At 41.5% G+C, this 26,070-nt stretch overlaps 1 protein-coding gene across 8 annotated transcripts in view; it reads right to left on the bottom strand.

The window, feature by feature from the left end:
- PXK (PX domain containing serine/threonine kinase like) overlaps nucleotides 1–20,426 on the bottom strand; it is a 30,434-nt gene extending 10,008 nt beyond the window's left edge. For 6 of the 8 annotated variants that reach the window (XR_003093059.1, XR_003093058.1, XM_014517995.2 and 3 more), the window contains exons 1-15: nucleotides 20,376–20,426; nucleotides 19,088–19,135; nucleotides 15,083–15,269; nucleotides 11,495–11,572; nucleotides 10,994–11,067; nucleotides 10,466–10,540; nucleotides 8,965–9,069; nucleotides 8,647–8,748; nucleotides 7,554–7,715; nucleotides 6,123–6,240; nucleotides 5,519–5,597; nucleotides 3,389–3,437; nucleotides 2,474–2,551; nucleotides 1,499–1,585; nucleotides 869–938 (exon numbers count right to left, since the gene is read on the bottom strand). Coding sequence is in view for 6 of the 8 variants with exons in the window: in XM_014517995.2 (XP_014373481.1) it covers nucleotides 869–938; nucleotides 1,499–1,585; nucleotides 2,474–2,551; nucleotides 3,389–3,437; nucleotides 5,519–5,597; nucleotides 6,123–6,240; nucleotides 7,554–7,715; nucleotides 8,647–8,748; nucleotides 8,965–9,069; nucleotides 10,466–10,540; nucleotides 10,994–11,067; nucleotides 11,495–11,572; nucleotides 15,083–15,269; nucleotides 19,088–19,135; nucleotides 20,376–20,393 (1,330 nt within the window). In the remaining 2 variants the exon portion in view is untranslated. The remainder of the gene's footprint in view (nucleotides 1–868; nucleotides 939–1,498; nucleotides 1,586–2,473; nucleotides 2,552–3,388; nucleotides 3,438–5,518; nucleotides 5,598–6,122; nucleotides 6,241–7,553; nucleotides 7,716–8,646; nucleotides 8,749–8,964; nucleotides 9,070–10,465; nucleotides 10,541–10,993; nucleotides 11,068–11,494; nucleotides 11,573–15,082; nucleotides 15,270–19,087; nucleotides 19,136–20,375) is intronic. The other 2 variants (XM_014517996.2, XM_025198978.1) reach the window with 1 other exon arrangement.
- Nucleotides 20,427–26,070: the final 5,644 nt, after the last annotated feature.

Genomic DNA, 26,070 nt, shown 5'->3' on the forward strand with positions numbered 1-26,070 from the left:
GGGTCTTTGAAAACAGCCTCCTTTTACTGACGGCTGAACCAATGTTGCCTCAGATAGCAAGGCATGAATGGTAGCAGAATCAGACCCTCTCTGAGCAGAAACACTTCGTAGGGCAAAACCCCACAGCAGAACAAGCCCCGCACAAATGAATCACTCTGGGCAGAACTCCCCAGAAAGGACCAGTTCTTTTCAGAAGTGGTCAGGCTGAGGCATTTCTAGGTCCAAGTTCTGCAGTCCTTGAGACACGTGCGCTCCCTGGCTGCAGCTCTGACCACATCTCTGCTTCTAGAAGAGACATTTTCAGTTCATTTGCGTCAGCATCACAAGTTATGTTAACAACTGACTGTTTCCTGACAGGCTGAGTTCTGGAAGCATTTGATACAGACACTTAACTAACTGCCTTGCAAGGGGAAAAAAAAGAAACACAGCCTGAACAACTACATTGTTCAGTAAGGTGAAACTTCCCCACAAACAGTCCTCTGCAGAACTGGACAGCAACGCGGTTAACTTTTTAGCAGGTCATCGATTTGTCTGTGTAACTTCTTACTGAGGAATACAAACTGCCATGGGGATGAAGTTTCAAAGGGGTTGAATGGGTGCTATTATAAAGAGAGATCCTTCCATCAGAGGGTCAAACACCACTCTGAGATAGTTACTTAAGTGAAAACCTAACTAGCGACTACATTTTTTAGCACATAATTTGATCTTTACAAATAACGAAGACAAGGATCAGCTTTTTCATGCTCCAATCTTACTCTAAGGTATACAATTCACTGAGATTCTGGACCTAACCAGCAAATGATCTAGTTCAGAAAGAAGACCAAGACTTTGAAGTAAGGGTGGTAAAACAGGTTTTTTCTGCAGTTACCTGAATTATTTGAGTTGCTGTATTTTGCTGAATGTTCTTCCCCGCTTTCAAAGGTTGAGCGTTTTGACTTCTTGAATCAAGCAGAAAAAGGAAAAGACAAGAAATCATTCTCCACCACTGTTATTCAAGGACCACCTATGTTTTACTCCCACCCCTTCCATAAAGGATTCCCTAACATCACAAGCCATACACCAACTTGACATCAGGCAAGGAATCCCATTTCGGGAGTATATCCCCAGCAGCCCACTTAGAGTGACTTTATGGCCATATCATCTGCCAAGTTCATGATGCCCACCTTAATCAAAGTGCATGCAAGCAGGCTGTTCTGTGAACTCTATGAATTCATACAGCCAGTTCTCAGAGAGGTTTATTTGGCTCACTCAAGGTTATAGCAAAGTCAACTAATTATCAACGCTTAAATGTTGTTTTGCAGCACATCACCTGACTGCACAAATTAAAGCGCTCGGAGAATAGCCAGCATGTCCTGGGGCTGTGTGCATGGGCATGCATGCGTGTGCATAAATTCCTGCAACACTTCTCTCATGACCTTCGCATGCACAGCACCCTCTTCCTCCAGAATGCGCGCACACTTCTGCATGCAAGAAACTTGTTCTGAAAGATCCCGCTAACCTTTCGTGCCAAGATCTTCCGCCTCTTTTTTTCTTCTTCAGAACCATGGTGAGACTGAGCCCGTGTCAGTCTTCGGTGCTGGTGAATCTTCAGAAGGGGAGACACCAAAGACAAGCCATATAAAGTCAAAATCTTTACTTTTGATCTCAGAGGGAGAGCATTCCCTTAGGCTTAGAGAAAGTTCTCAATGTTTTTTTAAATACTCAAAATGTCTTCATTAATGGTTTAGAGATACCATCCGCCCTGGTCCCTGCAACAAAGTTAGATTTATAATGTCTCAGAGCTTGACTGGAGCCACTATGTCTTTGGAGCCACTGCTAAAGACAATGAGCACTTCAGACATACAACAGCTGTAACATCAAAAGATTACTGGATATATTCTGAAGTGGGTGGGATCAGAGAGTCAAGTCTCCTGCAACTAAATACATTTTAACAACACTATTGTTCTTCCTAAGGATTGGAAAGTTTAGCCTCCCAAAAATAAGTGTTCAGAGGGCTTGCACTACTGACATTTTTTCAGCTAGAGGGGCCTGAAACAAGCACAAAGACACCAGCTTTACTGAAACTGGGGAAGCTTTTGTTCCAAGTCTGAAGGGGGGAGAGGGGGGACATTCCCTAAAATGGACTGTGGAAAAAAGCCCAGGTTTTAAAAGGACCAAGGCTTTGCATCCAGACTTTATGACTCAGACTCACCCAGGCATTTCAACAGCCTCTTGATGTCTACTAAGACATAATGTATGTAACCAATATATTATAGACTATTGATTGCAACTAGTGCATTTGTCAAGAACAAGCACTTGTCAATAAGAACAAGTCATAAAGAAAATAAGAGGGCTGTATTTCTAAAGTTTCTTCCAGTGTTGTAAACATTTGTTTTCAAACTTTTTTTTTCATTTTAAAAACTTTTTGTTGTTGTTGAAATAATCGGAGGAGAAAATAATGATGTGAGAACCAGACAACACATGGAAAAATTACCAATTTCTGTTCTTCAGTTAGTCTCTTTTCTATGCATTCCTTGGCAATTTTCAATGCCTCTCTTAACTTAGTGGGAATCTGGTAAATGAGAAAAATAAAAAGATCACGGTAGGGAACATGCAAACCAAAATTTAAATCTAGAGCTTCACTATTAGATACCCACTTCTAATCTGAAGAACGTATTGATCTGTGACGAGGCTCTAATATTAGTGGAAAACATGGAATTACTGCAAGCAACCTGCCCTCCAAATATAGCGGGGGTCCAACAATGAGGACAGAACATTATGGACAATGGGTGAGGCACTCGAGCGTGCAGTCTAACAGCTGCTGACTGGCCTGTGGAGTGGTGGATAGGCGACAGAGTGGTTCTATCAATTCTCACAGGTGGGTTTCAGTCACTGTTAGCAAGAACACTTACCCAGCAAGAGCACTCAAGTCATTTGGCAGGGTCAGGCTCTGAAGTGTGACAGCATGTACTGAGCCAGGTGGAAATGCTTATGAAGAAAAATGAGGCTACACAATTCTTGCCTGGTGTTTACAAGCACCTTGGCCAAGTCAGCATGGAATAACTGCTGAACTCAGTGCTGTGTAGCCTCAGCAGCAGCCATAGCCCTTCCCCCCAAAAGCCTCTGCTTTGCTTGTTCCACCCTCCCTGGAAAGGAGCAGCAACTGCCATCTCCTTCCCAGGACGCCTGACGAGACGGGTCTGTGGGACACTGCCCTGGAGGACCCCTGCGAGCATGCTCTCTTGCGCAGTGCTGCCTCTCAGGACCCAACGTAGCCAAGCACCCTCTCCCACACCTCACATTCGCTAATCCCTGCCCCTTTTGGCTGGCTGGAGTCAACACCCAAGGCTAGCCAGCTAAACATGCTCTTAGCAATGATCCAGGACATGCTGATGTCAGTCAATTTTACCTTGAACTGTGGCTTTTCAGAATTTGTTAGCAGAACGTCACTGAATAATCTGAAAGAATACGTTAGGATCAGTACACTCTTTTCAAGAGTGGTAGGGACAGGAAAAGGATTACCCCTCCCTCACCTGCTACTACTTATATTTGTGCTGATATCTATATGTTGCCTTCTCGTCCTGAAAGCTTGCGCTCTACAAACAGCAGTAACCCACCCAAGAGGGAAACGTCATCACTCTTGATGTGAAGCCAGCAAGACTGAACAGTTGCAGGAAAGCACCTGAAGAAATAGTCTACACCAGGGGCAGGCAACTTGCGGCATGTGCGCCAAGTGGCGCAGGCACCCTCTGGGCGAATCGCATGGCAGATCAGGGAGGGGACGGGCAGTACAGCAGCAGATCAGACAGAAAGCAGAACATGAACCAGCAAACTGGGTAGGGAGCAGGGAGCAGAAAGGGAAGCATAGCAGGTAAGGGAAGGGGATCAGAGTGGCACACAGAGAGGGTATGGGGCTAATTAGTGGCACTCCTGCCAAAAAAGACCACCACTGGTCTACACAATGGAAAGACGGGTCATTTTGGTAGGTAGGGATTGGTAGGTATTGGCATAAAATGCTCTGTGTTCTTTAATAAGCAACAAAGGGCTTTTGCTTCTCATGCCACCCAAAAAAACAGCCCTTCTTCCTGAGAAACAGTTCTCACGTTACACAATTATTACAGATTATTCAAAATAATAATGCACTTGGAAAGTATCTGAGCAAAACCAGACTGCTACGTGGCTGGACTCTAACCAACCCTCCAACTGAAGCAACAGAATAAGGAAACCAGGTGCTCTCAGATCCACTCCCTCCCCTCAGCGAGAGGAGCAACAGTACACGTGGTTAACCCTCTCCCTTCAGAACAAGGTTGAAGGACACTAAAAGCAGCGGTGATATGAAGTCTGAAGTGGAGCTGCCACCACTTTTCTATATCCTCTCTCGGTTTTGGAAGACTTTCTAGAAACCTCTCCAGGAGTCACAATTCAGCTTCCCACAACCAATAAATGGTTTAGAGCTTCCACCCTACACACATGCACCCACACCCACGCAACTACTGCCAACTGTCCCAAGTTTACAATAGCGATAGAGCTGATCTAAATTCCCCAATCCAGACACCTAGGAACAGCAGCAGGTAGAAAAATTCAGACAGAAGTGAGATTAAGGTAGTAAAGGACTTTTAAAAAATGGTTTGCAGATCTCTTTCTTCTCCCCTCGCCCATGTTTAATTATGTGCCCTTGCAAAGTTAAATGGATTTGTTCTATGGAACGTACTTTGACACAGAATAAACATTGGATTGGCACACACATATGCCTTGAACATGCACATAAAATGAATGTGAAAGGAATGAAGCATAAAATAGTACGCTTCAGTTCAGGCTGGACATGAATCATCTTCTCTAAATGCATAACCTCCAAATGCTCAAATTTCCTGTTATATTTATTTACTGCTTAATATCTCCCTCTGCCTCAGAGAAAAGAAAAAGGAGGGGGGACAGAGACATGACTTTATTAGTTCCATCCAGAGAATAGGGAACTTCACATCGTGTCCCCAAGGAGGGCAGATGATATACCCTGACACTAGCCTGTCATTTTAAGGACTGAAGTTACATTTTCCCCCACACCTTATTTGGAACACTGCTGTCGAGCACAACAACAAAATCCATTTTGCAAATCACATCTCAGGCTACCAGAAAAAAAATCTAATTTCAAAACTTCTGGAAAGGGGACAAGCAACCAAAAAATCCGTTAGGTTAGGCATCTGAAAAGCATCCTCCCAAAACTGGTACATGCACTTGGAAGTGTGGTGTCTACATCCATTTAAATAACCAAAGCAATATATTCAAATCCGTGCAGGTAAATGCACTTACACTAGGATATACCAAGGGGTAAAACAGACAAATTAACATCAATCGTATTTTACAAGTGATGTAGATCAAGTAAAGCATGATCACAAATGGCTTCATTTTGGATGTTACCCCCTTCTCCCCCTTCCCCAAAGTGACAAGGAAATGTTCATTATCTACAGTGAGAGCACAGAAATTGCTTTGCCCATGTTAACACTGCTATAAGGATTACAAAAACAAGACAATGAGGACTTACGGCATCTGTAAGAGCCGGGAGACTGTTGGCATGCCATTCTTCATGGCGTCACATGACAGTATGGATTCCAACACAGACACTTGAAGAACAAAGAGAAAAAGACTGCACATTTTTATACTGCTTGAACACACCAGTAGACCATTTCCCCGCTCAATTTAGGAATTATCAACTACTGCAGTGATGAATCTAGGGCATGTACACATACTTCAAGTGTGTTTAATATTAAAGTTTGACCTTTGCAGATGTAATTTTTAAACAGATGACTAATGACTGTGCAGTTACTAAGGTAAGGACTGATAAATATGATTTACTCTTTTTTTTTTTTTTTTTTGGAAGGGGGGTGGGAGAAAAGAATCCATCCTTTGTGATAAAGGAACCTCTCAGTAAAGAAACAAGCAAATAGCATACATTTTTACTGCAGTTGCTCAATTTAATAAATAGTTTAACTACCTAGCCATCAAATTCACATTCTAAAAGCACAGGACGTTTTGGGTAGGTTTCTACTGCATTCTAATATGATATGACCTTTTGGTTTGATTAAAAGGAAAGGCAGGTAAGAAACATTTGTAAGCAAAGGACAAGAATTCAACAACAGCGTACTGACCAACAGACAGCGATGGGGCAGGAGGGAAGCTGTCCACCGGAATCGAATCTGGAGGCCTCCCATAAGTCATTTCATACAGTAAGTGACCAAAGCAATGAACATCAATGCTTTCTAGCGTCTGCAGAAGAAGAAACAGCTCATTAAGACCAACACACTACGCACAGCAATATTCTCAAATCTATCTAACTCATGAGAGGAAGAGTGTGGTCTTATGCTGAAGACACTACCTTTGGGCTCTGGCAATTTGGGTTCAATTCCCAACTGTCATAGACTCTTTGTGTAACCCTGTCCTAGTCACTTCCCTTAGTACCTCCACTCCCCCATCTGATGGATGGGGACGACTACGCCCTTCTCCTCAGCCTTTGTCTTTTCTATTTATGTGTTACAACTTGGAAGTACTAGTTATCAGATCACATGTACAAAGTGCACTCAGGCTGAATGCACACACTACTGTAATACAACTAGAATAACTCCCATAAAGAAGTATCCACCTGACACTTTTCATGCCATTAACATTACAGATTAATTATTGACCAAATGTAGTCTTGCCAGCACAATCTTTATTTGTACAAAATATTCAAGGAGCATTCTTCAAAACCTTATACTGAAGTGAAATATTTCCCTAGCACATCTAACAGTAGATAACAAGGTTTAATGAAGTAGCACTAATTGACACTGATTTCCAGCCAGAGGACAAGCAGACAAAAACAAAAGTCCCCCCAGAAGACCATTGTTTGTACAAAACACCAGCGCATATTGAGTAGATTTGGGTGTGTAGCATAGAGAGTTAAACGTTAAAAGGGGACAGTTGTCAGGTTGGGAACTGCATTTTGAAACAGACAGAAGTAGGTTCACTTATCAGCCAAGACATCAGTAAATGTTGATGGCAATGATAGATTCGGACTAACCAGGTACTTTCCGTCATTTCTTTACAATGCAGTAAACCTGCTTAACAAGGTCAGCACCTGCTGTCCCGTGTGATCCCATCTGGGATTTATTATAGCCAACACTTGCAGGCAAGACAAGACACAGGCTAAGACCCTACAGTGCAACAAGGTAGATTTGCCAACAGAGGTGGTGGCATTAAATGTAGTATCTTTTGTAGAAACACAGCAAACTGCCCGTGGTAAAGAGACGAGTATGAACTGGGGAAAGCTAGAATTCTATATAATGCCTCCAGCCTACTTATCTCTGAGGAAGAAACAAATCCCCATTTCATTCCAGAGATCGAGTTTAAATCTAGCACACTCCTACTGAAGATGCACTTTCCAGAACAGCGCTATTATTAAAACAATATTGTTAGGGTTGATAGACTAAGTTGTTTTTGGTTTGTTTGTTTTTTGTCTAGCACAGCCTGTCTTACTATCACATCTGTGACAAATTTTCACACACAAAATATCAACTCAAGCCTTTATTTTTTAAATAACTTACATTAATTTTCCGAAACTGTGAAAAATATGATCGATAAAATGATGGAAGTCCTAGCAAGGCATTCTCTAGATCTAGTAATTTGCATGCATCACCATCCAACATCACATTGGCAGAGTGAAGATGGCCATACGGAAATCCTTTTTCATGCAAGAATTTTAATACCTAAACAAAGAGAGAAAGGGGAAAAAAGGTGTCAATGCAAGGGAGTCTGTTTGGGCAGAGCTTGGAAAGTCATGAAACTTATTTAAAAGAGAGTGCACTGGATGTATAAGCTCTCCAGCATCTGGAGCTTTAAGTTTCACCCATTCAGCTCCCATCTTCATCCACAAGAACTGTCCTGCAGGATGCTCACTTGTGCTCTTTTTCCATGGCCCCAGGAGAGGGCCCTAAAGAACTGAAGCAAATTTGAACTCTTTTCCCACAGTCCTCTACCCCCGTTTCCCAGAAACCTCCATTTCTGGACATCAAACAAGAAATAGTAGGCTAAATGGAGGGTACTAAGGATAAGAGGACACAGAAAGTGTTTTTATTTAAACTAGATAACTTCTTTTTTCACTGAACAAAGTGTTTAGGTTAGGTATTTTCTGAAGTCTGCAAAACATTTTCTGATGTCAGCTGTGGCAAGCGTACGATTTAAAGAAAACACTGTCAATTTTAATGGTTTAAAAAACAGTTTGGAAAAAAAAAATCAACTTCCTGATTCTGTACCCATTTTAAGCAGTAGAATGGTAATAAGGGTCTCCTCTCTTCTCCCCCCGCACCCAATCAATAAATGTTTCTGCACCCACACCGAGTGAGCAAGTCCCCATCACAGGAAGTGGTTTCATACAGGCAGATCCTGGCACTTCTGCAGAGTTCCAATTACATCACTGAGGGCTTGACGGGAGTGTTTTATTGCAGAAGGGGGGCCATATAGTGGAACTAAAAGCACGTACAGTGCTGTCACATGCACAAAATCAAACTAGCTAAAAAGGGGGAAAGATGCTAACTTCTTGCAGTTACAACAATCTTAGATATAAAATGCACAAGGACATTTTCAAGGTGATAGCCTCCCTTTTAATGCAAGGATAGTTTAACATTAAAAGCCATATACCTCTAGTATTTGTCTCCCAAATGTTTTTATTTGCTGAAGTTCAAGACCTTGGATTTTTTTGGGATTACAGTACTTTTTCAGGAATGGCTCTTTTGGTTTTGCCTATAAAAGAAATACATAGTTTGAATGAACATTAAAAAAATGCTACCTTTAGTATGTTAACTATGAAAGAAACTGAATCATCTTGATTTATTCAACTGTATATGATAAAAAAGGTATTTTTACTGTTATAAGATATATTCTACCGACTACAAAGTAACCAAACATAGCAGAATATTTTCCTAAATTTAAGCTGATTTAAGTATAAAACTACCTTACCTTATAAATAAGGTCTTTTAGCGTTCCTTTCTCATTGAATGGTCTGATTACCAGCGCAGAGGATTCATTGGCTGTAGCAAAAGTGACCTTGTAAATGTAAGGGTGCTGTCAAGACAAGAGGCCATTATTAACATTTAGCTACCTAATTTACAGCAAATTCACTTTTCTCACTCAATTCACGCTGCAGAGTACAGATACCCTGAAGTAATATCAGGTTTTTAATTACTTGTTCAAAGTGACAAACCAGTTTTTGTTAGTGACATCACTTTACCAAGTATCCAGACTTAAGGCTATCTGTAAAACTACCATAGCAGGAGCTTTATCTGACTTCCATCAAAATCAACAAGACTTTTACTACACGGTTCAGTGAGGGCTGAATTAGGTTTTGTAATCCAAAATGAGAGATGCACATAAAACACTCCTGAAGAGAACAGAGGATTTTGCAATCTCTTCCCTTCCCGCAACCCCTCCATCCCCATCAGTGCCCAAATGTGCTGTGTGTGGCTGTCTTGCTGATCTCTGATCAGATTCATAGCTTCCTGCTTAAAAGGTAATATAGACTCAGTCCTGTAAACACTTTTTCAAGTGAGCAGCCTTACTGCAAGTACTGAGGGACTGTACGGTATGAAGATATCCTTGGTTGGGCATATGAGGCAGAAGAATTCTAAAAAACTGAATGGTGATTTCATAGTCTCTTCAGAAGTTTCTGCAGTAATTCTGTGCAAGTGGGGGCTATTTATTTCCTGCAGCAACTTGTTTCAAGTTTCACGTGGGTTTTCCACTCCCAATTTCAAAAGATTGAAAATTTGGCCATAAGATTAGCCTCAAACTGACACAGCAAGAGCAAGGCCTCAGCAGGGGTGCATTTCTTAGCTAACAACTCCACTAAGCGTGTCTGTTTGCAAGTTCCAGGACTGCACACAGATGTTTCATAGTTTCAGAACATCCCTCCCCAGCTGGTTGTCACACGCTTAGCAGAGTCCTAAAGCTGTGACTCCTACTGAAGCAGAAAATACAACTTTGTATTCAGAAGAACCTGCTTGCTGGATCCACCCTGCAGCAGTCCCTGTAACACAGGATGCTATCAATGCTGCCTCCCACTGCATCTCCAGATTCTAAAGAAAGTTTTTCGCACGTCCTAATGCAAACATTACACAGATATGCACTGCAGCCTTAAGACACCTCCGATGCAGTCATAAACAATTATATTTAGGCAGCATGAAAATCTTGGAGATTTACAATTAGATCTGCCATTAACTCCCAGTATCTGTCCACAATACTGTAAGAGAAAAGCACCATCATCTGCCATAGCTTTGAAATTCCTGGCATTACTTTCTAGGAAAGATAACATTGTCTTACAAAAGTGTGGGAGGCTTAATTAGGGTCTGAACAACTACAGTGCAACATACTTTTCTGTTAGACTGCATGCAGTTGCAGGATTAACCCTTGTCAGGGATCATTTTGATTGGCACACTGTAGAAGTCACCAAGGTAATACTCACAGAGCAAGCAGAAAGAAGTTTCACAGCACATTGCAACTCTTTGTCAGACAAGAATTTATCAGGGCCTAGGTCAGCCTAGAAGTAAATACAAAGGCAAAATCAGAGAGGCATCAGCTCTATTCCACAAAGAAAAAAGATGACTAATAAAGGATTGATTAATAAAGTCACTGAAATGCTGCTTCTGCAAAAGTTACCCCTAGAGAGTAGTTAAGGGCAATGCTAACATGAGGTAACTCTGCATGCATCCTGAAAAGAAACAAATCTTTAAGTAATTTAGCACAGCTAACTAACTTAGTTTGCACAGCAACAACTGAATCCTTCAAAAGGCCAGACTCCCAAGTCTACCTGCTTCTGCTTTTCACATCTAGAACCTGACACAATGATACACAGCCAGGCATCCCTAAAAGTACTAAAGATGAACTTAACACAGTTTATGGCTTGGTTGGGGGACAAGCAACAGATTTCTTTGGCTTATCCTTTTTTAGCTGTCTTAAGAACCTGAAAGAAGGATACAATCTGCACGCATACCCAGCTTAACATTAGTCGCTCCTTTGGTTGATTCTTAATCTTCATTAAGAAATATTTCTTACGTATTCTCCAGCCTAGAAATAGAGTCAGCACAGTTTCATTAGACCAGCCACTGAATCACAGAAGTGGTTACAAGTTAATTTTCTACGTATTATTTTTTTAAAGAAAAAAAATGTCTTCTGATCTGCCTGGGTATGTCTCTCAGTAAAGTAGCCACCAATGCACAAAAATCAAGACAAAATAGAAAGTTACATCAATTACTTAAACCCTCTCTGCTTGGTATCATTATGGAAACATGACATTCTCCATCAGGTTCACCTGTATAAATACTAGCAACATTGTGGCAAGTTAGAAAAAACCCGCTGCCTTCATGATTTTCCAGTTAAATGGAAGGATACCTATGAAATATGTAAGGAGAGAGAGCTGACAAACATTCTCTCCCCAAGGAATGGCAACAATATATTCCCCCTTTGCTACAGGCACAAGCTACTGATTTCTTACCTATATCTTTCAGTGGTTCTACCACCTCCCACTTTGGCTCTGACCGGAAGAACATTGAAACATGCTGTAAGGCAATTTCTGTAAAGAAATATTTGAAAGTCTGTTAACTGCACACACATTACTGAATGCTCACGGCCAGAAGCGAGCCTGCAGGGATTCAGGCTTCACTTCATTCATGACAAGGCAGCACTTGGTAAATATACATATCAAGTCACCAAAGATGATTAAAAAGCATTCGAGCCCCTTGCTATGAAACAGTCCAGGTCCCCAAGGAAAACAGTGCAAGCCGTCTGGCTTAGAAAAACTTGGCTCATTAACTTTGCATTAGGTCTGTGCTAGAAGCGAACCTGAGCTGCATCCCCAGTCCAAACACACAGGTTTAGAACTAGCAAAGTTCAAAACCAAATCAAAAGCTCACAGCGAGGATTCCCCACAGCTGGGCTGCATCACACCATGTCAAGAAAGAGCTCTGCTGTTTGTTCCTAAGGCACTATTTAAGGTCTCCCTAATTTCTGTTTATTCACTCATTGTTATATGCAAACTATTCACTGTTAGTTCCACTACAGTAAAGTCCGACTAGGTCAAAGGCACTCACTTTTCCTAGACATTCCACTATCAGTATCCAGCAAGTAACTCTGAAAGAATGAGATCCTTCCAGACGGCTGGAGGCAGACAGCATTCTCCCACAGCTGGAAACACAGTTCTGCCAAGAGCTCACAAGGCAATTGCAGTGCAACTGGTGGGCTGGAGGAAAGTGTGCCAGCAATGAAACTTCTCCAGTATCACTGAGCTTGACAGAAACCAACAGCATAAGCACATAAGAATGTCCTGTATTTGATCTGACCCACTCTCCTAGCATGGCTAGAACAGTGTGTGGAAGCGTGTTGGGGAAAGGGAGAAACAGTGCAAGCCATTTGTTCATTAGTCCAATAGCATGAACCAGGGCTGTCCAACTAGCAGCCTGTGGGCTACATGCAGCCCACAAGGGGTTTAAATACCACCCCCCCAGGCTCCCACCAGGCCACCACTACCCTTATTGCTCAGGCTGCGTTAGCAGCCAGGGTCTCAGCACCCCCCCTCCACTTTGGCACCTGTTGTAGCATGAAGTTAGCTAGCCTGGGCATAACACGACCAGTCTGGCCACGACTCTGAGCACTGACTTGAGCATATAAAATTCTGTTGGCATTTGCCATAACAGCAATCTTCATGAACTAATTTGGAACCAATATGGATGCGATAGTATTTACAAAATCTCCACTGTCCGTATTACTAATGGTTTCAGGTCTCTTCCACAACTTACCATAACTGGTGAGCAGAGTGTTTAAGGACAGTTCTTTGCAGCTGAGATGCAGCAGATTCTAGGGTACTTCACAACAGGAGAGCAAGGACACAGATGGAACACATGCAATAAACTTCTGCTTTGCCATGTTGGGCTTTTCTGAAAATACGGTTTGCACTTTGCAGTTCATAGGGGAGGCAACTCTATATCTTCTGAGGGAGGTATGGATATTCAATTTATTCATGGGTTAAAGTTACTAGACTGAAGAGTTCAAAAGTTCATTTTCAGGGGTGCAGGAGGCTCCCCTTTTACATGGGTACTGGAAGTCTTATACGTTTGGGTTCTCACACCGTGAACTGCTGCTTACCAGAGAGAGTGCCTGCTGACCACCACCCGCTTCTCACTACAATCCTGAGGACCTCCTTCAGCACCCTTCACACCCACCTCACTGCAATGAAGCTAACTACAAATAAGTAAGGGGTGACAGAGGAAAGAAAAAAAAAATCACTGGTAAGGCAGTATTTAATATACGTTCAGCTGTTTTTACTGCAAGTCAGAGACAAAGAGAGGACCTAGAATTATCAAGATTAAGAGCACTCTGTAAACAACCAGCAAGAGCTCTATGGACCCATTTGTGAGCTGCTTTTATTGTATTTTAGTGTTTCTGTATTTTGGGTTGCACAAACTGTTTTCAGTCATTCAGATCAGAAGAGTTTCTGGTCTCCCACTACAGAAGTTTCACCACCATTTGATTTCATTTGGACAGTTTAAAAAGTCAAAATTTTTCAAGTTTGGGCAGTTTCCATGACATTACATTTTCCCTCCTCTTCTCCTTGCTTGGTAGACAGGGAAGGATGGAAGGAACACAAAAGTCAAGAAATAATAGGGAAAATGAGAAGGGTTGGTCCATAATCAGGAAGCTGAGCAAGCTCCCAGAATGATGTCAGCATGATTAGTTATTTATTAGGTCTGGTATTGCTCAACATCTACATCATTAATGATTTGGATGCTGGGATCAAGTGCAGATGATACCTTCACTTGCAAATCAAGGGTAATGATTCTTCCACTTCATTCGGCACCAGTGAGGCCTCACCTGCAGTGCTGTGTCCAGTTTTGGGCCTCGTACTTCAAGAAGGATGTAGACGAGACTTACAAAGAAAGGCTGAAAGAACTAGGGTTATTAAGCCTAGAGAACAAAAGACAGAGGGGGGATTAGATCACAGTCTTCATGTACTTGCAGGGTGATAAAGAGGGTGAAGATGGGCTTTTCTTTGTGGCCATAGGAAGCAGGAAACAGGAGCAATGGCCTCAGGATGCAGCAGGGGAAATTTAGGTTGGAGATTAGGAAGAAGACATTTCTGACTATGAGGCTGAGCTGGCATTGGAACAGGCTGCCTAGAGAGGCTGTGGAATTTCCACCCTTAGAAATTTTCAAAAGCAGGTTAGACAGACCCTTGGCAGGGATGGTTTAGTCAGGGATAATCCTGCCTTGAGCAGGAGGCTGGACTAAATGACTACTGTGATCCCTTTCAGCCCTACCGTCCTACGATCCTATGATCAGCAGTATTAAAGACAGGCTTATTCTTTACATTTTTCTACCCACCAGTTTAAATTTTGCTCCTACCACCTTTACTCAAGATACACAATCAAAGGATTTCACATGCATCCAACAGGAGCTGAGACATGGCCAATACATCTACCCAATACTTTACAAACAAATCAGTTAGCAACTATGTGAAGAGCAGAAGTCTGATAACAGAGAATTTGTTTGCCAGATCAGAAAACAATGGCTGAAAGCTGAAGCTAGACAAATTCAGAGTAGAAATTGTTAATCATGAGGGTAATTAACCACTAGAACAACTTACCAGTGGCTGTGATGGATTCTTCCTGACTGAAAATTTTTAATCTAACATTTCAGGATGTTTCTTCAACAGCTATACTTTGGTTCACCCAAGAATTATTTTAGGGAAACCCTACAGCCTGCATAATACACAATGTCAGAATACATGATCGCAATGAATCTGACTTTATCATCTCTGAACCATGAAAAAAGGAGTCCTCATTTGCTGTCTAACAATATGCAGTACAGTGAGACTTTTTCATCTTCCCCCACACTCCAGTAAACAGCCAGTCCTTTCAAGCACCAACTCTCCCTTTTACCACAAATCAGCCACAAAAAGTAATGAGACATGTGCAAAATGAGATTAGTCTTTTTCTGCAGTCTGTGACAAATTTCATCTGTGTTCTGTTACCGGCTGCTAGGAAAACAGTGGTCTTTCGTAAATGCCATTTAAAAATATTTCACTTACCAGTATAGTTTACAGAATAGTTGTTTGGGTCCAGGAATTTCTTTACCAGTTCACAGTTAGACAGTATGTGATTGGTAGTGATTACATCAAGATAGCTCTGGAGTCCTTTCTGTCTTTCAGCTATGAATTCACGCTCCATATTTCCAATCAACTTTTTGGGAGGCAGAGGTAGACTTAGAGCTGATATCTGAGAGAGAAAACAAAAATAGTATCATAACACATCTTCTTGAAATGTTTAATAGGAATAAATGCTTATGCCACAGAACACGGTTCTGTGCTGTTCTAACAGCCAGATGATTTTTCAAAATTATATGCATTTATAAGGACTTATGTTGGCATTTTATTTGTGTTAAATTCTAAGTTTGTATAGGACTAAACAGTCTGAGATGTAGTCTCATCTCTGCATGTAAAAATTTGGAATTATAACTGTACTGAAACTACAAGGGTATTTAACTGCATGTCCCACACTAGCAAAATAAGAATATTGCACTGTGTTTTCTCAATCCCAAAGCAATCTGAAGATATTAGACCGTTAAACTCTTACAGTGTTTACCCACCATAAAATGTTCATGTCATGGTTTCATCACAGCACAAACCAATGCCTACATCTGCTCCTTATGAACTTTCTTCATTCCTATATAAGTTTGCATGGATTGTTAATAGTTTCTTTTGCACCCACTGCCCTTATTGGCAATTTTAAAGAAGCTGACGTTAAGGGTTTTTAAATGCAGTTTCAATTACACTAGATAACCTTCAGTTCTTAAGCTAAATCTATTATCATGTAATATTATACAAGCATAATCTAGCACAGCTGAAGTGGCCCCATTTGAAAGTGGGACAACGCAGTCTCTAGGTGTTGCAAGGCTTTAGTTAATGTTTGAGAAATACACAGAAATTGGATGAAAGACGTGGCAGAAATGCAAAGGGTTATGAAACAAACACACGCCACAGACCACGGCTGGGAAAACAAAACAAAACAGAGTAGGCTGCACATAGGGTGCGGCATGTGCGTATATTGGGTCAGGTGTATTACCACAAAATATATTTTTACTTTTTTCAACATATCCCAGCTCAGCAGAGAAGAGTAGCTGCCTCACGTGTCCTGAGCCCCTGGAAGGAGAGATACTTAGAGGTGTGCTGCAGAAAAGGAAAGTCTGTGCAAACAACAGCTTTATTTCTAAAGAGACCTGTTTGGCCATTTGGAGGGCAGGGACTTTTGGGGGTTCCACCTTCCTCACTTCTCACTTTCACCAGTGGGAGACCAAAAAAAGGAACTGTTCAAAAAAAGAAACTGTCACTTTGTGACGATACCTCCCACCTTTCCTTCCTCTTCCTCCTCACGTCCCTCCTCCCAGGCTCCGAGTATGAATCACAGGCTGACAAAACACTGGTATGAAAAAAGCAAGCCATGTCTGAGTTACAGGAACAAATGCAAATCTTCCTGACCACTACGCACTCTGGGGGGGAGAAAACACCGCACTTACAGACTAAGCTGAACCAGTGGAATTTCAGCTCAGACATGCGTGCAAGCTGTTGTCTGGGCAAGAACCTGAATTAAGATGCAGCTGAGATCAAAGTGTTGTAGGCATGTTTCTAAACTGGAAAAGCATCCAATTCTGAAATAATCGAGTCAATAGGAAAGCATATCAGATCACAGTCAGTATTTTTCCTCTTTCCCCCAGAGCCAGCCACCAGCTACACAGAGAAGAGGCTCTCGATTTTAGACCTTTTGATCATTTTCAGAAAACTCTCTCTGCATGCACCTGGGGAAGGTTTAGCTTCTTGATGTAGCAAAACATTTTTTTTTTTAATTTGAAGCCAAAACTAACGCATTTACCTCAGATTTCTACAATACAGTCTGCCAAAACACACACTGCATTAGGAACATGTTTACCAGGGAAACATCTCACTGAGGCCCTGGCCCTGCACCCACTTACGTGCATGCTTTAGAGCCCAAGGGAATACTTTCCACTGGCCCTAATTCAGCACTGAGGCCAGTGAGAATTTTGCCAGACGACGACCTAATGCCGTAACCTTCTTATCTTTAAACCACAGGATTCTCCGAAGCCTTGCTTATACACTGTATTACTGCAACCAGATACTGCAATTCAGTCATCTGACCCTCTAGCCAAATATTATATATGGAGCTCACACAACAAAATGGAGATTAAATGGACATATGATTTCCGCACTTCTCATTAAAGAAGCTAAAGATATGCAGAGTTGGGGAAGAGATGGAAAGTATAACAGGGATGGTTTTGTTTGGGATTTTCTGGTGCGGTTCAGGGGCACTGCCATGTGTCTCATCAATCTGAGAGGGATCAGCCCAGCTCAGCCTCACCAGGCTAATTAGCTCTGAAAAATCTAGTGCTCACTATTATTTTTAGGTGGCATCAGGTAACAAAGCAGAAAAGATAACACATGAAAAGCCAAGCTATTCAAAATGTCCAGGCACAACAGCCAGAAGCAAGAGGCAGTAAGGAATGTGGATTGCCTACAGCTGTGCACCCAAGAGAAGCCATAGTCCTGCCTTTCAGGAACACATCAAGATTTTGCGCATATTTTCATTCTGAAATATAATTAATCCCTACAGGAGGAGTTTAAGCTTGCTAAAGTGTCTGAAGTCTGTCCAAGGCCTTACCATCCATACAAGTTGCTTCCAAAACTCCAAACAGCAACAACTAGGGACTGTGCTTCTTAAAGAATCAACGAAGTTACACATTTGTATGCAATGCTGGAGCTATTGTATGGAACTCAGTGGAGCAGTGGATGGAAAAAGTAATTTGAATGTGTCTCTTTGAAGACTCTCACAAAAGCCCGAGTAAGGAGTTAGGCTGGAAGGGGTAGGTCAGCAGCAGAGCACAGAATCTCTCAACTTTCCACAGTGGCCAGGAAGGACTTCCTAAGAAAAAGGATGCGTCTTTACTCCCAGCCAATGGAAAGTGAAAAAGTGTGTTCCCAAAGGCTGGCAGTTACACAAGTTGTATAGCAGCTTCTATTACTTAAAATAAGCTTGTCCCAAGGATAGTGATACGAGCACTGCCCATGAGTACGACTCTCATGCACTACTACATCACAGATCCTCCAACAAACTCAAATGAGCTGCACCACACTGCATCTGGCCCTCAGTCTATTTGCTGTTGCTTATACCGTCACGCCAAAACCTGTGTTTGACATGGTAGACATCACAAGCTCACTCTTGCACATTCCTGTCTACTACACTTCACCAAGTGGTCAGTTATCTTTCCAGCAAGGAAATTAAAATCAAAAGCAGCCTTAAGGTCCTGCATTCACACTACACATGACAGGGAATGGGAGGGGAAAAGTGAATCATAAAAATCTATTCTTAAAAGATCAGCAGCATTCCCACCATATGTTATCTGCCTGATACTAGACTGAGTGTTTCTTATGCTCCAGGCTTCCCTGCTGTAAATGCCAGTCACTGTGCACCCTGTCCTTTCCCATGCAAACTAAAAGAAGCGACTGTCCAAAAAAAGAAAAGAAAACACACAGTAGGTTCACTGTTTAACTGAGGAACATTTTGCTGTGATACAGAAACCATCACATGATAAGCGGCATCTGGAAGTGCTTTTAAAGAAAGACAAATAATAAGAGACATAGTACTGCAGTGCTTAATTAAAAAGGTCAGTATGTGCCTCCATTTTCTTCCAGTGAAAGAAAAAAGGGGTAACACCACACAACTCCAAAACAAGTTACGCTGCTGCAGGGAAGGATTCAATACCAGCGAATCTCCTGTCTTTGGATTCAACTTGTCATACTGAGGCTACAATCACCATTTCCCATGGTAAAACCTAGACCAGCATTGCTGTTTGTTTAAAAAGTAGTCTTTGTAACTGAGGTCTTTTCCTTTGAATCCATATAAGGATTATGATTTTCTTGTTCAGTTCATTGTCATGTACAAAAAAGTACTTATTTAAAAAATACAGAATATCAAATAAAACAAAACTCACATATCAGGGGGAAGGGGTGGGGGCGGGAATTTACCTGCAAACTATTATTAAGCAAGTCAAAATCACTGTATCTTCTCACAATCTGAAAAATATAAAGAAAACATTGAGGAAACACTCATATTTTTATCATTCAATTTACTTATTACAAAACTCTGCAAGGGGGAAACAATCCCTACTTAAAACCTTAGCTCTTCTAAGCTTCTCTGTAGAAATCCACAACTAATAAGTTTATACTGCTCTGTCAGCAAGCAAAAGAGAAGACAAGTTGTTCACGGTAATGTCTGAACTTGTACAAAAAATAGCTTTCTAGCTGTAGTTTGATATTACAACAGCTTTGCTGTAGTTGTTTGCAGACACCTTGCAATTCTTGCATGTTAAGGACAACATCACTTCAAGATCATAGACTTAAAATTTAGGAATAAGTTCAACTCTTCCCTGAAGCCCTCAGAGAAGCTTTTCAGATGACAGTGCCATTATTAAGGATTTTTTTTTTTTTGGTACAGCAGGGTCTGGCCAAGACTGCTCCAGGACTAGCAGAGAGGCAGATTTCAGTCCCCACAATTTAAATTTAAAAACAAAAAGACTGGCTGTCATCCTTGCACAGATACATAATGAGAAGGTACTGCACAGGTTGTTTCCCTGTGTGGCCTCCAACATTCACCATGGCAGAAAACAAGGTCCCCTGTTACTCCAGCAGCTATATTGTTTTTCTAAAAGGAAGGAACTAGCCAAAATGTTCCTCTTTGGCCAAAAGTACAGAAGCTTGCAACTGTTAAATAAGGAGCCAAAAAGTTTATTCCAAAAAATCTCAATTTATATTAAAAAAACTGAACCAAACCATGTGGAAGAAAAACAAAACCATGATTATTTCTCTTGCTCAAGACTTAAAAAAATAAAAGCATGCTAGCAATAAGCATGAAGGATAAACATGAGGACTTTGGTCATGTCAGTTGACTGGAAACTAAAGGACTCATCCAGACAGCACTTACCCATGGACCAACCCTGAAAAAAGTAGTTGGACAGACAGGGAGTAACACTCAGCCCGAGAGGCCACAAGTGAGTCCATTTAGGTCATGCAAACATAAGAAAGCAGGCCACACAAACTGTTTATTTGGAAACCCTGATCGCTGAAAGTCTTCATGCTGATCATTACAAAACACAAAGTTCACGACCAAGCACGTTCAAGAATTCAGTGTTCCTGATTTTCACTCTAAAATTGCACAATCTCTAGCTTAAAGTAGACCAGACAGGATGAACTCAAATACTGTCTTTTCCTAGGAAGACCTTCTGTTTTGGTGGATCTTAAATTAAGAGGAAGTTACCTGCCAACTGTTTTCCATGGAAATCCCTCTCTGCACACGAATAATGTATTCCTAGAAATGAGGGGAAAAAGAAGGAACAAAGTTAGCAGAAATAGGAAATAAATGTTACTACCAGTGTGCATTTAGCAATTTGAACTTCCAAGCAGCACAGCACTCAGCTCTGGGGTCCTGGTTCATTGATTCGTCTTTGGAATAGCTACCTACGCTCCTGAACACTGAACGATGAAAAAAGAATTTCAAGAATTTACAGCTTTCTGAAGTGTTTATGCACTTTCTTTTACATAAAGACCATACTGGGGGCATGCCACGCAAGAGCCAAGGAAAGGAAACGGTTAGATCTTTGAGGAGCATATACACCATCTCCTAGCATCAGATTTGGAGTTTCCTGTGAAATATTCCCATTTTACCACCCCTTGCAAATTACTGTGGAGAATTTAACTACATGAAGAAGGGATTATACCTAGTATGACAGGTTTGAGGAATCAGCATACGTAAACTACTCCTGATAACAAGACTTTATTTTCAAACGCACAGCTAATGTTCATAGCTTACAGATAAAGCATATAATTATATCAAAAACCTCACTGAACCACATGTATGTTTTAATAATTGGTGATTTGCCTTTATTTTGCATTTCTTAGGATTAATTATTTCCGAACTCTCCATTTCCACATTCTTTTTACACTGTGCCTACTGAAACATGGTGCCAGGTTACTACAATAATATCATTAGATACACCTTATAAAAACATCTCACTATAGAGTATATGTATTTAAGTAACTAGTCCAGGGGTGGGCAAAATGCAGCCGGCCAGGCCATTCTATCCAGCCCGCGGGGCCCCTAAAACATTTAGAAAATTAATATTTATCTGCCCCTGGCTGCCTGTCATACAGCCCTCAACGGCTTGCCAAATCTCAGTAAGCGGCCCTCTGCTCAAAACAATTGCCCACCGCAAACTAGTCCCATGCAGAGCTAAAAAAAAAAGTTCGGATTTTGCTCATTTCTACTTCAGATATTAAAATATATATCTCACAAAAATGTATGTGGCACTTTAGGGAACACACAGAAAGGTAGATGTGTGCCTTGAAGATTTGCATGCTAAATTTTAGACAGGATGTAACTAGCAGGGGAGGATGGAAATAAAAGTTAAGCTGGGCTAGGAGTACAAGTGTGCACATGCTATATAAACTTTAGCATGTGTACACTTCAATGGTTCTTGCTTTTTTTTTTTTTTAAAAAAAAAAGCTTATTTCCTGCCAAGAGATAGCCCTAACTCCCTGAATATTCATGGTAAGAGATGTTAAGTTCAAAAGCAGCAACAAAGCAAGGATCTCCATAAGATCATGCAATACTCATCATTTGTAAGCAATGAGGATCACAACCTAACCCAGATCTTCAGCCATACAATCACAACGATTAACCTGTCTTCTAGGTTTGGATCAATTTAGATGAGTGATGCCCAACTTTTTTGGGGTGCCAGCTAGATGAGTGGTATGAGATTTAGTTTACACCAGCCCTGTATGTGCCAGATCAAGCCTGTTGCTCCAGCCCCATGCTGACCTGATCCAGAGAATGAGGCCACATGATCTGGCCCACGCCGCTTGGAAATCCAGCAGCAGTGGCAACATTAATTGTCACCACAGACAATTTCTGGACCTGTGGGGAGCCCCATGGACCAGCTGACAGCTCGGCGCTCCAGATCTGGGTTTTAGACTATAGGCTGAGTACCACTGATTTAGACAGGTTGGGATTGCAACTGAGCACCCAAGGTATTGGAATGTCTGACTCATAAAGTATTATAAAATGATGGTTAACAACCCATTACAGCTGCCAGCTGATACCTTGTGGAAACTGTTTTACACAGCCAGAAACAGCTGAAGGGTTATCTTCACAATCATTAAGAAGTTACTAAAACAACATAAAACTTAGCGTCTTGCAGGATGAATCATGGGAGCCAACACATCAGTGATTCTCAACCAGGGAACTATGGTATCTTGGGGTGCCGTGAGATCCCTTCAAGAGCGCTGCAGGGTGTCACACAACGTTAATACTCTTAGGTTTTCAAACATGATTCTCAAGATAAACCCGGAGATTTCAAATAGAAATCCATAGCTGTGGTCTTTCCAAGTTCTTTGCAAGAAAAAAAAATTGATCGATTGTTTCTCTGTGGTTAAAAAAAAAAAAAAAAGTGAAAATGAAGAACTGGCATTTTTTGAGGGGTGCCTCATGTCTAGAAATGTTGAGAACCAGCGGTCTAAACTAACCCAGAGTCCACTCACTAAAGTTGCTTCCAGAGCTTATTAGTGAACAGTCAAGAACACTGCTGCCTCGTCATTTGTCACTTGAAGCACCATTTCTGATTAATGCCTATCAAGTCTCTATTTCAATTTCTAACCAGGCAGCCCCAAAAAGAGATGCTAGGCCAGTGAGCAATGCATGGAAACTCAGAAGCAAAGAAATTGAAACAATGCCACTCAGGCTCATCTAGTTCTAGATTTCCTAGTCAACCCCAATCTATATCAGTCTGACTGAGGTCAGCATCTGGCCCGAGACACCCACGGGTGACAGATGTTAATTAAGCAACACTTGAAGCTCCGACGTCACAGTCGACATGTGCCTTTTCCTGTTTTCAGATTTCTAATCTGTACTTTAGGAAGCTGTAAGAGACTGCTTTGTACACACATAGGAAACAGCAACCACTTATTCAGCAAGTCGCTAAGAAACTTGAGCAGCTTCTCTGAAAGAATGTAAAAGATGATGATTCATCACATGTGGTCATTCACTTTTTTCTACTGTTTTTAAAGACGCAGAGTCATTGCCCAGCGTCCACTAGCACTCGCTCTTTCCCCAGTGCTTGACCTTCGCTAGTGTACTACAGGAGAACACGGAGGCGATCGGGATACCCGGCTGCTGCTAGATCACTGCTACGGAAAACACAGCATTGCTCAGGTTGATCAAGTTCAGTTCTCTCCTGAATAAACTAGTGATAAGAGCTTCCCTCAGCTCCCCCCTTCCAAGCCACTGAGCCAATCCTCATGCCAATCCAATCCAAATTCACCTTGGAAAAAACTGATTCAGTCCACAATTCTCTTACCCAGGAGGTGTCTCGCACAGCTGTGCTTTGGTCTCCCAAAACATCCTCAACATCCTATCCCAATTCTGTCAACTCTCCCACAACTTGAAGTCTCTGGCCGGAGCTCCACTCTCCTTGCAGGGCGATCCACGCCTGCATGACGAACAGCCTCCCTCAGGTCAGACGCACAAAGGTACCCATCGTGCTTCTTCTCCACCACCACAGTTGGGCAGAACTAGGTTCCCCAGGGCTGATTCTGCCTATGCCCATTCAGGGGAGGCCAGAAAGGGGCTGGTGAGCAGCTGCCGCAGAGAAGCCCTGCGGTGAATGATAACAGTATTCCCAGTGCTCAGAGCCACTTCTTGCACCAAAGAGGGCTGCACCAAGGGCCAGTGCCTCCTACTGTGACAGGCCTGCGACCATTAATTGGCGCTGCTGACACACCATTTTCACATGAGCACAGATGGGCTTTTACCTCTCCAGGGAGAATGCCTGAATGCAAAACAGTCTTGAATTGAACTCTTTAAAAGAAGAATCAAAAATAAGAGCCCAGTCTGCATTGCCGCAAAAATTTTAAACCAAGAGCCTCACATGGAACGAGCCAGGCTATGTCCACAGAGTTAAAAGACAGGTGACTGTAGCATGAGAAGCTACACCAAGACCATCTTGAATCTAGCTAGCACAGACGACAACCGTAACGAATACCTGTCATGATTTTAGTAGAATTCATGCTGAAGTAACAGGAAATTACCATACTTGCCTTGGTCATACCATTTTACCCAATTTAGATGTTGGTATCTTTATTCCAGTCCTCCAAGATTTACCCAATATTCCAGGGTAGTTACCAACAGCAGGAGCAGCTCAGAGCTCCTCAGCCAATTCTTCTAATACTCTCAGATGCATGTTCAGTACAGCAGATTTTAAAAGGTCTAAATTTTAGCAGCTGCTGTTTAACATCCTTCCTAGCTGTTGAAACAGAAATCAAGACAACTCTGCAGGAGTACAACAGGAAGAAACATGGGTGGGGACCTCAAAAGTTTGGATCCTAAAGAGATCAAGAACCACCAGTTGCAATTGTGAAAGATTTCTACTGACGAACCCCAAAGTAGCTTCTGGCTTTGAAACTCCAGCTACTTCACAGGTTCTTCACTCCTTGAGTTTAAAGACCCATGACAGCTTCAGTTTCCACCAAAAGCTTAGAGGCAAGAACAAAACACAAAGGCCTTTAAAACCTTAAGGTTTTTAATGCTTGAAACTGGAAACCCAATTAAGCACATACTATTAACAAAATCCCTATTTAAGTACACTGGATTGGAACAATTTCTAATAAAAGGTTTTTCTCAGAGCCTCTTAAACATTTGTTTGGAAAATCTTCTATAATGGAAAGTAGAAAAATAACCAGGAAAGCAGCTCAGACCTGGAGATCCTTCTTTGAATAAAGGGCAAAGTACAAATTTGCTATTGTACAACATGACATGAAGCCATCTCAGCTGAGATACTGCTAGCAACAGCAACGCTCAGCACTGTTTAAACATCACTGCATGTCTGAGGATGCAGCGGAGTCCTGTGTACGCTATACCTTTATTCTAATAATGATCCCACCATTCCATTAATAACATTTTTTTTAAAAGGCCCCTGCAGATGAAAATTATGGGTACAAGTTTATATTCACTGGACTTTATTGAAAAAGAAAAGCATTTTTGGAGAGAACAGAGAAACAGATGCTTTCCTTCCACCAATAGAGGCAGCTAGCTACATCTCCTGCCTTCACAAGAGCACTTTGAATTTTGGTAATGGTCACTTGTAAAGGATGAGTTTACACCAGGAGACCAGAATGCTGCAAGGTGCTGGGCACTCTGAACTCCTGTAGGTATCAGTGGAATAAGGAGACACACAGCACTTCACAGATGTCAAAGAGATGATAAAACCAGACACGGTCTCAGACTGTGGAAAGGGAAGAGTCTTGTTGTAGCTATGATGGGCCAGGAAATATGCGAGAAACAAGGGGTTTTTTTAACATATCTCTTATTGGACTAACAGTATAGTTGGAAGAAATGTAGACTGTTATGGTCTGGCGCAAGCCACTGAAGCATTTTGACCATGGCCCACACTGAAGCCCCGTACCCTACTACGATAATATTCACTACCAGAACTTTGGATGTTGAGATGTATAATATAAACTGTGTGCTCAGATGGGCACCTTATTTAAACTCTGATTTTGTCAAAGAAAAAGTTTACTAATTACATTATAGTAGAGTTTTTTGTTTGCTGTGTTTTTTCTTAAAGAACCTCCAAGAGCTGTCCGACTTAAATGCTCATATTTCATTAGGACTTTAATGTAATGTAATATTCAATATAATACCATTTTCAATATATTAATATTGAAAAACACAAAGGGGATGAATTCTCTGCAAATAACAGAACAAAGATTTGCAGATGTTCATAAACAATTAAAAACCCCAATCCTTTTAAACAGTTTTCTAGGATTCTCCAAGTTAGAGCTTTTGAATTGCGCAGTCTGTTTTTGTCCTACATAAAGATCTAGAGAGACTGAATCGCTGAAGTGAGTCAAAAAAGGCATTTGCAGCTTTAAAATAGGAGACTTTCACATTCATTATTCCT

This window comes from Alligator sinensis, unplaced genomic scaffold (assembly GCF_000455745.1).
Source record: "Alligator sinensis unplaced genomic scaffold, ASM45574v1 scaffold469_1, whole genome shotgun sequence".
Taxonomy (NCBI): Eukaryota; Metazoa; Chordata; order Crocodylia; family Alligatoridae; genus Alligator; species Alligator sinensis.